At 39.1% G+C, this 13610-nt stretch overlaps 1 protein-coding gene across 1 annotated transcript in view; it reads right to left on the bottom strand.

Annotated features, from left to right (window-relative positions):
• rpa1 (replication protein A1) overlaps positions 1 to 13610 on the bottom strand; it is a 37240-nt gene that overhangs the window by 16919 nt on the left and 6711 nt on the right. The window contains exons 11-12 of the mRNA XM_062419581.1: positions 9424 to 9560; positions 7677 to 7825 (exon numbers count right to left, since the gene is read on the bottom strand). Coding sequence (XP_062275565.1) covers positions 7677 to 7825; positions 9424 to 9560 — 286 coding nt within the window. The remainder of the gene's footprint in view (positions 1 to 7676; positions 7826 to 9423; positions 9561 to 13610) is intronic.

The following is a 13610-nucleotide window of genomic DNA, read 5'->3' on the forward strand; positions in this document are numbered from 1 at the left end:
TGCACAGTGATGTGGCATGTTATGTAGCCACAGGGATGAAAAGGACTTAAAAAATGGAAAGCATCAGAATGGCCACTGACACCGACAGCAAGCTACAATCTCTCATAAAACTCATTAGAAAAAGATAACCTGAATATACAAGTAGAGTCCCAATGAATGCCCATGGGGTACATGAAGGTGAAAAATGAGCTGTCGGAATATGATGGCTTGTTGATAAGTGGAAGCAGAATAGTTGTGCAGAGGTCAATCAGAGCTGACAATCTACAGGAACTACATGATGAATACCAAGGGCTAACAAAGTAGAGTTCTTGGAGGTACTGCACCTGCCATCTACCACCGGTGCTCAGGTTATTCAGAGACTGAAGGCAATCTTTGCTAAGCTTGGAATTCCAGGTGAGGTGGCAAGTGACAATGGACACCAGTTTTCCAGTGCAGAATTCCAGGAGCTGGCAAGACAGACTTAAAAAATATCACATCTAGTCCTCAACATCGTCAGAGAAACAGACATGCAAAGAGAGCATTATAGACAGCTTAGAGAATCCTTCAGCTGGAAGATCCACTAATAGCCCTCATGTACACTAGACTGCATTAATTACGTAAAGCCTTTTGTTTATTTGTTTATCTGTTGGACACAAGGCAGAGTGGCACACAATTGGGAGGTAAGGTTGTAAATACAGGGAGAGCATGCCTTGCTCCTGGAGGCATGACTAATTGAAAATATCCCCAGACTGTGGCCTGAGCAACGCACAGGCTGCAGATTTCCCACTCCTACTGACAAATGTGAGTAATTCTTTATGGTGGCACCAATTTCCTCAGCGGTGTACCTGCACGACTTTGCTTTTATTGCGTCTGCACTCAGACTGGTGCCTGAACAAAGATATCCTGACAAATCAAATCAGACAAAATGGAGATACCGTTTTCTGTCATGGTTTAACATCTCTGAGACAAATGTTCTACAGAAGAGAAAAATGTACTGACAACATAACTGAAATGATTAAAAATGCATCACACTTAAAAAGGTAAGAGTGCAGACTAGTAGGGCTTCACAGTGTTTCGTGGCTACTCTGGACATCTGACTTGATACAGAAGCACTGTAAGATACCAGACAAGATACCACCGTGACAGCCTCCTGTCTAAAAACTGCTGCTGTTTTTATCATACAGACAGCATGGAGCACAGGAAACAGGAATGCCACAGCAGAGAGTGATTGTGATGAAGGAGACAAAAAGAGGACAAATTAGATCTGGCAGAAAATGTGCAACAGTCAACTGAAAGCAAGAGATCCCAGCTTAAAGATAACACCAAGATAGATGAGCGCAGGTTGGCAGACATGCATGTGCATTGCATAGACATGTCAAACGTCAGCGTGTCAATGAAGATGGACAGGACAGGAGCAGAGATGTGTCAGAGGGAGAGGCTTGAGGGGATGATGGGGAACTCTCAGTAAGCAGTGCTCTCAGCTCCGAGCTAAGACTAATGCCTCAGCTAAAAGTGGCAAACACACCACAAACACGATTACTCCATGTTGTGTGTGACACGGTGTTAGCCACTTCATCTCTGGTGACTGACATGTGGTCAAACGTCAAGCTAACAAGAACTTAAAAGCCATAGTGATAGCTTATTTAAACAAATATGGATAAACACGTATTCCTACATTTTTATTTTGGCAGAATTACAGCAAAGTGTTCATTTTTCCCTCATAAAGAACAGACTACATAGGCTGTAACTGGAAAACCACCTGTATAAGACTGCCTGTGTATGAATGATATCTTAGTATAAATGTGCAAGAGTACAGCAAAATTTACATGGCATTCCTACCCCCTAGGACAGCTGTTTATGTATGAGTAGACTCTCACCAGTGTCACAATACAGTGGAAATCACTTACAGTGATCATTTCTGTATAGGTCACCTTGATCATTATAGGCAGATGATTATTTTTAAAAAGTTTCCTTTTTGTTTATTGCTCATTCAGATTACTATCTAATTGACATTTGTATATTCATTGACAGTTTTAAAATGCAGTGCAGCTGTTTCAAAAGTTTGTTTCGCTGCTGCATCTCGTTGGCTTATGTTTTGCAGTTTGTCATAAGCCTCAAGGAGACCATGTTTTTCATGGAGATAAAATTACTTTCTTACTTTCTTTCCTGTCACGATTTCAATGTAAAAGCAGTATCAGCCTTGGGTAACCAGCCAGCAGCAGACGGGTTACTGCAAGGCAATGATGGTGGTGCAGCTGCTAAATACAGTATATATCAAACGTGTGTCATGCGACTTAAATGAAAAATCATAATTAAATTATTGTAGTTTAAAATCTTTTCTATGTTGTCATAGAAAACATAGAACATTACTCTGAGAGCAGACTAGTTGACTGCTTTAAGCTAATAATTTACCCATTTGTATAGGAATGATTCTGTTCCAAGCTTTTTGATCCATATAAGCTTTTTATGACTGTAACCGTGATCACTATAAGCAGTTTCCACTGTATTTTAATTGATGAGTCTATAAAGAACTCCACCTTTTATAATGTGGGGAAAATAACAAATTGTTGAAGCTGTTGATTCATTACATTACTTTTTTTCAGTAAACAGAGATTTAGATTGTAAAATAAAGGCAAACTGGAGCAGCAGTGGTTAGCACTGTTGCCTAACAGCAAGCGGGTTCTGGGTTCGAATGCACAACGTTTATATTGAATTATATTCATTATGGATTAATCCAATTGCTTTGTTATTAACCGATTTGTAATCTAATCAGATGTAAAATCCTTTTTCTCAATTAATTGATAAATTACTTTCACTATTAAATGAGAAGAAAAAGAAATGTTCAGTGTTGTTATAACCTAATGTGAAACCTAAAGAAATTCAGATAAACAGATAAACAGCAAATCCTCATTGATTAATCAACTATTTGTTTCAGCCTTATTGTTTTGTAAGATAAAAGCTAAAAACAGTCAGATGCAAGAGGGAAAAAAGTAAATTCTTACAACTGACAAACTGGAAATACAAAATGTAAAAAGTTGCCAATTATTTTTCAATCAATTGATTAATCATTTCAGCTCAACTAGAAAAAATGAATAAAATTCTATTCAACAAGGTATCAATGGCTCTCTTTTCTCTTGGATTTTTGTAATGACAGTCTTCTATAAATTATTTAACCTAATATGCTGTTGACATTCATGTTTGTTTTTTGTTTTTAATAAAACAGAGAAACAATTGTTTGTTTTTCAGTTGCTACATCATGCAAGATCAATTTACACATAGCACAGTATATTCTGTATGGCAAGTCAAGCTAAGCTAATGACCCGCTCTGTGCGCCAGTGAGCAGATCCAGCGAGGCAGCTGGGGGTGGAGTGTCTTGGCTGAAGGGCACTTTGACAGTGGTGGATGAAAGGAGGCCAACACTACTCAACAAAAGGGATGAATTCCTCCCCTCCTAAACTCTTAATACATTTGGTTTCAAGTCAGTTACTAATTAAATTCAGTTAATAACTCAGCTAGTAATCCTTCCACATCTTTTTTTTCTCCAATCATTACAGCACAGTGAAACATTTAAGTGGAATAATAAGGCATACTTTTCACAAGGCTTCTGTGTTCAAGCTTGTTTGCTTCTGGCTGTCATAATTACTGCATCCAACTACAGTATGTGCTGTGTGGGGCCTGTACAAATACTGAAGACATGATAAGACAGACAGATGAAATGTCCACTTGGACTTGTGTGATTAAATGAGCCTGTGGTGAATGTCTGAGGTTGCTGGCATCAAGACCTGAAAATAAACATGACAAAGAGCAGCTAAGCCTGAGAGTATGGGAAAAGTCAGCTGGACCATCTCTAAATGTGCTGTTGCCACCTAATGGACAACTGCATCTGCACAGTTAGATGGAGGAAAGTCAGATGCTGCAGTCTGTTTTTAACATTAATAATTTTCACAAAAAAAGAACACACTATAGATTTAACGACAAATTGGAAACTTTTTTGGAATTGGAAGTAATCTCAAAGACAGTGAGGGCAAACTGCACATGCATCCTAACAATGCACTAAAACACCAGATTAACCCAAGTTCAAGACAATTAGTGCATAGTGCAGCATTCTTATTTGAAGAAATTAACACCATTTCCCCCTCTGCAAGATTAACTAGTGTGACATGTGGTAAAAGATACAACTCAGCTTTCCACATAATCACACTAGTAAGTGCTGAGCAGCACCACTAATACACTGCATGAGTTTAAGTCAACAGCCCACCAAGGATAGACAATTCATTTGAGGAAGTCCCATAGGTGTGCACCTAAACACAATCAAATTAAGGCGCCTCCACATGAGTAAAACAATGTTTAAGCAGCCTTGGCTGTACAGTAAAGCACATCTTTGTTCAGATGGGGGTTCTTCTGAGCAAGAATTAAAAATAATCATGAAAAGTTTAACTCAGAGTTTAGTTCTTTGTTTTGTTTCCCATAACTGACATCTTGCAGAACAATCATTAAGGGACACATATTGTGGACTGCAACCACCCTGAGACCTGTGCTTGAAATTAAGGATGCAGTTTTACCACAGACAATAAAAAATTGCACCTGAAACACAAAGATATGGCGTCTGGGACAATTCTGGGAAAGTAGAGAAACTTGTCATTACAAAAACGTCAGAGCACAATTGCAAATAGGTGTTATTTGGATCAACTGGCCACATATTGGGAGTCTAAATGGTTACTTTCGTGCCTGAAAGAAACTGATTAAGCGACATATTAAGTGCGTTTTAAATTTCCTACAGCAAATGTAGAAGAACACTAGCTCTTTCAATCATTCATGATCAGGCACTCATGTAGGTGTATCGTTTAAATTTATGCAGAGTTATTTTTTATTGCGTTGTTGTGCTATTTTTGGCTCAGAGAAAGTGTATCCATCATTCTAGGAGCACCAGGCCTGAGGGCAGCAGACTCTATTTTCCCCACAAGTTGCAGCCTTGATGAGTGGAGCTCCGTTATGTAACGTTTTTCTCTGTGCATAAATGGTCATGAAAATTTAACACTGCTATTATATTATTCAAGGTTGCTTTGTCATAATATCAGTGCCAGAAAAGTTGCACGTGCTAACTGAGCTGCACCGTATTTGTCAATGCTTGTGTTCTTTGACATGTCATCTAATGTGAGGTGGAAAGTGTCTAAATAATAATTGCACTGTGAAAATGTATGTAATTGCATACAACCTGCTGCACTTGTCTTAAAGACAGGTGTAATTATCAGCAATTTTTGGGTCAAAGAAACATTTTTCACAGGGCTGATAAATCTCCGACAGTTGTGGGATACTGAGGGAAAAAAGTTAATTTTGAGACCTGCCTGGGACCCAGGCTTATCATCTTCATCATCATGACAAAACACATCATGTATTCAACAGCTAGTAGTTTCCCAATGAAAGCACTACCAACTAGACATCACTTCTGTAGTGCAGCCTTAAAATATAGACACATCACTATGTCAGCTATCCTCTCTATCCTTTTTCACAGCATTGGCGCGGCTGCTACAGCTCTCGGCCATGACGCACAACAATCTTTCCTGTGGTTCCCACTTGGGTTGACTTGCATAAAGAGTAATAAGGCAGTTCTGGCCTCTTTTCATCTGTGACTTTTAAACTGTTCATTAGGGAATGCCTGCGAACCTGCAGCAACCCATTGTACAAGGAGACCTGCATGGGCCCACCCCTCTTCTGCAGTGGATAAACCAACACAAGGATTTAGGCATCATTATCTCTGGTTGTCCAAGTGAAAAGTGACTGGAGAAAGTGGGGCACAATCTTCTTACATTAAATAGAAGAGAGCACAAGAAAAAGCCAATGCAACACTGAGGGGTGTGGAAACATGATTCAGGACTTAATAGTGTTCAGGTAAAAGAAAGCAGAGGAACCAGGGGTGGTAAGGATAATAAAGCACTTTCTATCACTATGCAAATATAAAATACAAAAAACTTAACAGCAATTCACAGTAGTTGACATTTTTAGCAATGAAATAAATTAAAATATTCAGAAAGAAAGCTAAGGGCATGTGCTAAAACCATCCTCAAGAAATTACCATGAGCCAATACAAGATATCTGATTAAAGAGGCACATTTGTGATTTGCCTCTTTCTCACCTGCAAAGAAGAGTCACATTTCACTGCGCTGATTATGCAGATTACATCTTCTGATCATGTATAAATACTTTCAGCCTCATTTGTCAAAGCAGAATAAGAAACTGAACTGGTTTTGTCACAAACTAAATTTGAGCGGTGTACTGTCTTTCACTTTATTTTTCTGGGCAGAACGGGCACTGGTATTGGAAGGTAAATAAATGAAAGTCTGGATGCTATCGATTGGATCCGCACTCACAAATACAGACATTTGCTTTCATGTCAGAGAGGAGGGGCAGAAGAGACCTGTTTAAGGAGGATCTATAAGGAGGACAGATCAATCAGTGTGTCTCAGTGCTGGTGTGAGCTTAAGCATCATCCCCCCCCCCCAGTCCCACTCTCTCTTTTGGTCCATGTGAGTCCTGCCTCATCTATCAATCATGTGCCAGCAAGCACCACTTCATACCACAATCTATAAATGTGCCTCTATCAGCTTTGACATCACATCCACTTAACAGGTGATGTCTTTGTTTAAAAATGGCCACATTTTTGACAAAAGGGAAAACATATAGGTAGAGGTGCAATGATTACAACAGAAAAATAATAAACTATTTTGATAATCAAATAATCTTAATTTTTAATTAAAAAAAAAAAAATAGAAAACCTTGCTGGTTCAGGCTGTCAATGGGAGGATTTGATGTGTTTCTTTACTATACAGGATAGCAGACTGAATAGGTTTGGATTTTTGACTTATTTTTGGTTATGATATAAACCAGAGAGAAACAATAATTTAGGAAGTGACACATTGAAAAATTGGCACACGAGCCTGAAGAAAAGATGAAAGCTGGAGTTTTAAATGACAACTGCTTTGCAAGAAAAGCAACAAAAAACCCACAATCTTAAAGGAATAGAGACACATGACTTAATTACTGTCTTAGTATCTTATAACTAATTTGCATATATTTGGCTGTGTTACTTCTCATTTAAGTATAGAGAAATAAGCATGACTACATGTACACAACCTCTCTGATTTTAAAGATAAAGATATCTTGGCTAATTGCCACATAAACCTATGTTAAAGTGAAAGCAAAGATGAAATAACATAATACACACACCAACCAAACACACACACACACACACATACACATACACACTTTACACACAAACAGAAAATAAATGGCACAATCAACATAATCACAGAGAAATGAGTCTGGATTTCATTTAATCTGGAAAGGCGATTAGGGGAGTAAAAAACACATTTCCACAGATTAAGTATGATTTCCATTTATATGTAATGCTTCGCTGACGCACCCCCCCACACTGTAGCTAATGGGGGAAAGCTAATCTTGATAATGAGAATCAGAGCATGCACTATCCCAACTTGAGAAATGGAAACTCCCCATTTAAATCCTTAAGAGTTCTTCAATTTCATCAGCAACACTTGCATGAGAAACGTTAGCTTCCAGTGGATGACATGTATAGCATGTATCAAACCTGCTATAAAATCACTTTGTCATTAGTATACAATTGCAGACACTAATAAGCAATTTTCTGCACTGTATTATCTATTAACTTGGGGCTCACTTACCAGCCTCTGAGCTTATATGCCTCAGGAATGTCTGGGTTGATCATCATGGTGCTGCTGAAGGATGCAGAGAGAGACCGACCTCCAAAGTCTGAGAGCTTCGCCCCTTTAATGGCTAGAATTGGCTGTCCAGAGCCATCAAACTTTTCTGCCTATACAACACAAGAGATATAGACAAAGGTCAGACAATCAATTACTTTGTTACTTTATTGTCTGGATTGAATCGGGTTAGTTTTATTTAAAAAAAGGAACAAAATATGAGTCTACAGCCTCTGAGTCTGATACTTTAGCACAGTGATACTTTGAGTGAAACATTCATGTCAAAGGCTTAACATGCTGATGTTTGGCAGGTGTAATATTTAATGCCCTGGTAATCCTAATTAGCAAGAAACAGCTAGTACAGCTGAGGCTGATCAGAATGCCATTAGTTGACCTGATGATGGCGCTAAATATAAAGTCTGTGGATCACCAAAGTTATTATTATTCATTCTGAGAGGAAGAGCAATGTCTACCAAATTTCAAATGTCAACCTCATGGTGATGCTTGAGGAAAAGTCAACAAGTTAAAAAAAGTCAGTTGAATTCATCATCTGGGAACCATGAACGTCTGTACAAACTTTTCTGCCAGTCTATCTTGATATTATCTCCCTGTATACGACATTTTTGATAAGCTGGTGGCACTAGAAGAAAAGTCTAAAATAAACAAAGTCAGTAGGATCCCTCCCAAGTTTTCCTTTTATTAAAAATCCAAAGCAGTCTGGACACAAAGTGGTGTACCGACTGATTGCCCGATAGAAAGGCAGACATCTCAATATCTACATCCTTTTAAAAACAAATCAGATTTCACATTTTCTGAAGTTTTTTCTAGTTATTTCTATTCTGAAAATACCATATAATTGTTTTTCCCCCTCTTTATTAGTTTTCTCTGAATTTCAATTTCCCAAATGTAGCATTCAGTGCTCCTCATAACAACCTGAGGATACCAAATGAAAAAAAACAAACAAAAAAAACAAAGGGATGAGGGTGAGGTGGGGGGAGTATAGCCTTCAGAGAAATGGTAAAATATCTCACTAATCTAAAACACTTGCTGTTTGGCATTGCCATTGTTCTTTATAAACTATACATCTTGTGTACCTGTGCAAGACCCTCGGGAAAAGGGGTATCTGTCGAACAAACAAACAAACAGAACACTGTGCTTCATGTCAGGAGGAAAGAAATGTTGGCGAACTCAGCACAGTCCCTCTGAGCCACAGGTAAAAATCAACTGCAGGAGCAGTTACTTCATCACCCTCTGACAGGATATTCAGTCAACCACATTCACCCACAACTGCCTCCACTGAACCCTGCACACATTGTTGAAATCATCGAGGTAGTCAAGTGATCCCCAAATGTGTAAAACAATCTTTTTAATTAATTAAACACCTTTCTGACAGTCACACCTAAACACGTCATGAATGCAGCCTTTATTGCAGGTTTTTTTATATTTTTCAGGTGCTCATCTTCATGTTCACTAGCTTTTGTTAAGCTTCGATCTGTTCAAAATTCTCTAATCAAAAATGTTTGTTCTCTGATGAAAGTTACCGCTTGTGAGGATGTGTTCTCAGAAGAAAGCTTAACCATTACAATAAGCATGTCCATGCATTGTAAGACTGGTATTGATTTTGAGCACCCATTTAACAAGCTCTAGACACAACACCTCTTTCCCCATTACCATTCCCATTTTACTCCTTTACTTTAATGCATATACTCACTTCCTCTCCCCACAGTGTGACAGACACCACCTTCCCAGACATGTCCATCAGATTGAGTGTCCTCTTGGATACCTCACGGTTTGTCTTGGTAGTGAGACGGGTCACCTCATCCACAGTCTTGCACACTCCAATCACATCTGTAAAGAGATTATCATGAATCAGTGTTGCACATTAGCAGAAGTTGCTGGCTCTATTTTTCTATCCCCACTTTGATTCAGTCTGAAGTTGAGGCATCTAATATTATATAGGATAACACTATGACCATGTGTGGTTTCCTTTTCAAGAAAAACAGATTTACCCACATATACATATCATAAATATTGATTGTGGTGTTTACAGACAAGGTCACTCTGGGTCCCATGGTTTTCCAGCACAAATTGGCTCTTGGGAAATAAGTGATTCACTCATTTCAGGTGTGAGGTCACTGGCCTGTATAACAGGCACTTGCATCCATAATGCAGGAGAAAATCAATTTAATAGGCTTTAAATGTTTTCTACAAATGCACTTCATCAAGAGCCATCAAGCACAATAGAGCCATCTCGTTCAAAGTGCAAGAGTGGATTCACCAACATTACTGCTACCTCAACACTCCACTGAAGGTAATTAAAATTATTATAATTTAATCACAATAAACAAAATGTAACATTTCATGCCAAATGGTATGTGGGAGAGAATTTACTTAAACAGCAGTACAGGCTGCTGTCTTCATTAAAAGTAATTACAAGCAGGCTCCTTATTACTTTATTTTACCTGTGACAGCATGTTCTTATTTTCTCATTGGCTTTGCCATAGGACCCAAAGTCAATCTGCACTACAGGCTAATACTGTCATCATTATTAATATAACTTTTATTTCTGCCCCTACGCTGTACCTACCTCAATTTCCCAGCATACTTTACTTCCTGCTACAAAATCTATCCTCAGCTTATGAAGGCTTATTATTATGTGTTTGGGAATACCTCAGTAGGAGACAGGGCTTTGAGCGTTGGTTGGTTCCTTCTTTTCGTTAAGTAGAGTGCTTCAGAGAATTAAGATGCGTTTAGGCATCACAAATCCCAAGCCCTCCATGAAAAAAACAATTAAATTCTACACCAGAAAAAAAGAAACCCAAGCCACCTGTAATTTGGTACACAGTAAATTCACTGATTGGCTATTATCACTATCCTTTGCACTGTGTTACACAACTCTGATCGCTGTACATTTGTTAAGAGGACAGGATACATAAGACAATTAAAACATATAAGCAAATGAACTGGCAAACATGGCTACAAACAGCTCATTTTAGAAACATTGTCCCACTACACAGGGTTGCTGCACACTTTTTGAAATCAAATTTAATGCTTTTTAAGATCTTCTTAAGACCCCAACAGAGAGGATTTAATATCCTTTCCACAGCTAAATTAATGCATGTTAGGGATGAGCTTTATGTTCAAAATCCATTTGACTAATGTGAATATTTTTCTGGATATTTTTGTATATCCATAAAACAATCATATGTAATGAAAATCACATAAAGTAGTCAAATTAATTGAAAATGCAATTAACTGTGCCCCAGTGTTACACTTAACATAAAACCGAGGGAAAAAAAGGTTTTAATTTAAAATTTTAATTTTAATTAAAGCCGCAAACGGCGATGGCGGGCCCTCGCTCACCCATGCCACCGCGGGGCCTGAGGCATGGCGGGGCTGTGGCGTGAAGCAGAAAGTGAGAAAAAACCTGGAAGGAGGCCAAAAATGCAATGTTTCGTTCATCCAGTAGGGGGCAGTCACAGGTAGTTACACATATGGTCTGGTGTGTTCAGGGCGGCCACTCATCAGTCATGTGAAGTTTGGAGTGAATTGGACAAAGCATGAAGGAGTTATGAGAGGTTGATGGTTCATCCACCAGGGGGCAGTAGAGTGTAACAAAACACAAGCGGTTGCGTTCAGGGTGGGACAGTGATTACACATGTGAAGTTTTGTGGAAATCGCACAATGATGATGTGCGATTCCACTAGGGGGCGACACGTGTGAGATCGCCTATGAGCGAATGGAGACGTTGAGGTCGGCACCCTGGACCTGTGTACCAATTTTCATGATGATACGAGTTCAATAAAGCCATCAAAAAGCCAAACGTATTTTCATGGCGAGGAATTGATGGTCGCCGCGTCGCCACACGGACGCCATTACTCGTAGCTTCACAGTGTTCATAATGTAGCTTCACCAACTGGTTCTGAATGAAGTTGATGGGGCAAAGTATGTCATTTTAATGAATCTTAGTTAACTTCCTGTTACCACCGGGGGGCGCTATGAGTTACATGGGAAGTTAATATATCGGGACGTTCAGGGCGGAGCCATCATCATGTCCAGCAAGTTTGAAGCTGATTGGATGAAGTATGTGTGCGTGAGAGCCACTCGTATGTACATGGCGAGCACGCCAAAGTTAGTTGAGCCCTGGCAGACACGCCCTTTGACCTACGGATGCGCAGAGCACAACTTAAGCTCAGCTAGGTCTGGAGATGTTGCGTACCTAATTTGAACTTGATCGGGCGAACGCTGTGGGAGGAGTTAATTTTAGGTGGGAAAAATCAAAACCAAAATGGCCGACTTCCTGTTGGGTTGAGGTCATGAGGTCAAGAGGCTTTTTTGCATATGTGGGTATAATACATATGTGTACCGAATTTTGTGAGCATAGAACAAAGTTAGCAAAATTCCCTATGGGCATTTTTGGACTTTGTAGGGGGCGCTATTCCGCCATTCTGCGTCGACCATGTGCGACCACCCAAAAATATCGAATTTCGGATGAGGCCGGACGTCTGTGCAAAAGTATAAGCATTTTCGCATTTGGGAAAGGGGCGAAATTGGGGCACGAAATGTCGGAAGAATAATAATAATAATAATAATAATAATAATAATAATAAACATTACAATTTCAATAGGGCTTTCGCCAGGCGACTTGCAGTCGCCGCTCGGGCCCTAATAAACATTACAATTTCAATAGGGCTTTCGCAAGGCGACTTGCAGTCGCCGCTCAGGCCCTAATAATAATAATAATAATAAACATTACAATTTCAATAGGGCTTTCGCCAGGCGACTTACAGTCGCCGCTCGGGCCCTAATTACAATTTGCTTGGACTCGTTAACTGAAAAATTGAAACTTTTAGTTAAAAACTGTGTAAAACAACAGGCTTTTGTGGTCATTCTCACCCTATCAGAGCAGGTTAAGACACACTCGCCCAGAGGCTCCAAAGATACAGTATGTCTACCTTTCATCCACTTTAACAGACCATTACATTTGTAAACACCAGCCAAGCGATCACCAAATGAAAAATGTGCTCCTCTCCTTCATGTTGGCCATTGTGGCTCTGCACTACAAACACTACTATCCAGATTCTGGCAACTATCAGAAATAACAGAGGGCTTTGTGGCACCTCTCGACCCCCCTGGCCAACTGTCTTTAACTAAGCATCATCTGTACTGTTTTGTGTGCTTCTTTAATCCTATTACCTTTATGAGAGCAGGTGGCGGCCTGTGGAGAACCAGTCGAAACAAGAAAAAACAGAAAAAGAAAGACCTGGACTGAGTCATGACCGGAAGCCAAGCCACATTTAAACAAGTGAATCCTGTGGGTGGATATTTCTCATGCAACTAGGCATCATTTCCAAATTTAAGACCTACAATAAATGAAAACTAGACTTTAAAAGACAATCTATAACCTTTAATTTTAAAAATCTTATTTTAAGACTTTCTAAGGATCTGAAGGAATGAGGTATAAGAAAAAACTGAGTGTGAAGCCATATAAGTGTCCGCACAGCCTCATTCTGAGTAATAGACATTAGACAGTTTGTGTTAGGACAGGTTTCTTAATAGAAAAAGTCTAAATCATAGTCTCAAGTGATGTAAATGATGCTTCCATGTTGATGTACATGAAGTGATGATGATTACATGTCTATGAGAAAACAATGAATCACTATGTTTTGATTAGCATTGTACTTGGAGAGTTTAAAGTGAACAGTTTCAACTCATTTATTCCACCCACTGTTTAACCGTAGAAATATCTACAAGCACTTGTAATAATTAACAAGTATTTTGCTCTTAAAGCAGCCACACCTTGAGGTTTACCAATCCAACATAACTTAAGCTGTCAGATGATTCATTTTCTAAGACGGACATCAAGTTGGGGCTGAAATCAGGAGATTTGTTGGCTGA

This window comes from Scomber scombrus, chromosome 5, assembly GCF_963691925.1.
Source record: "Scomber scombrus chromosome 5, fScoSco1.1, whole genome shotgun sequence".
Classification (NCBI taxonomy): domain Eukaryota; kingdom Metazoa; phylum Chordata; class Actinopteri; order Scombriformes; family Scombridae; genus Scomber; species Scomber scombrus.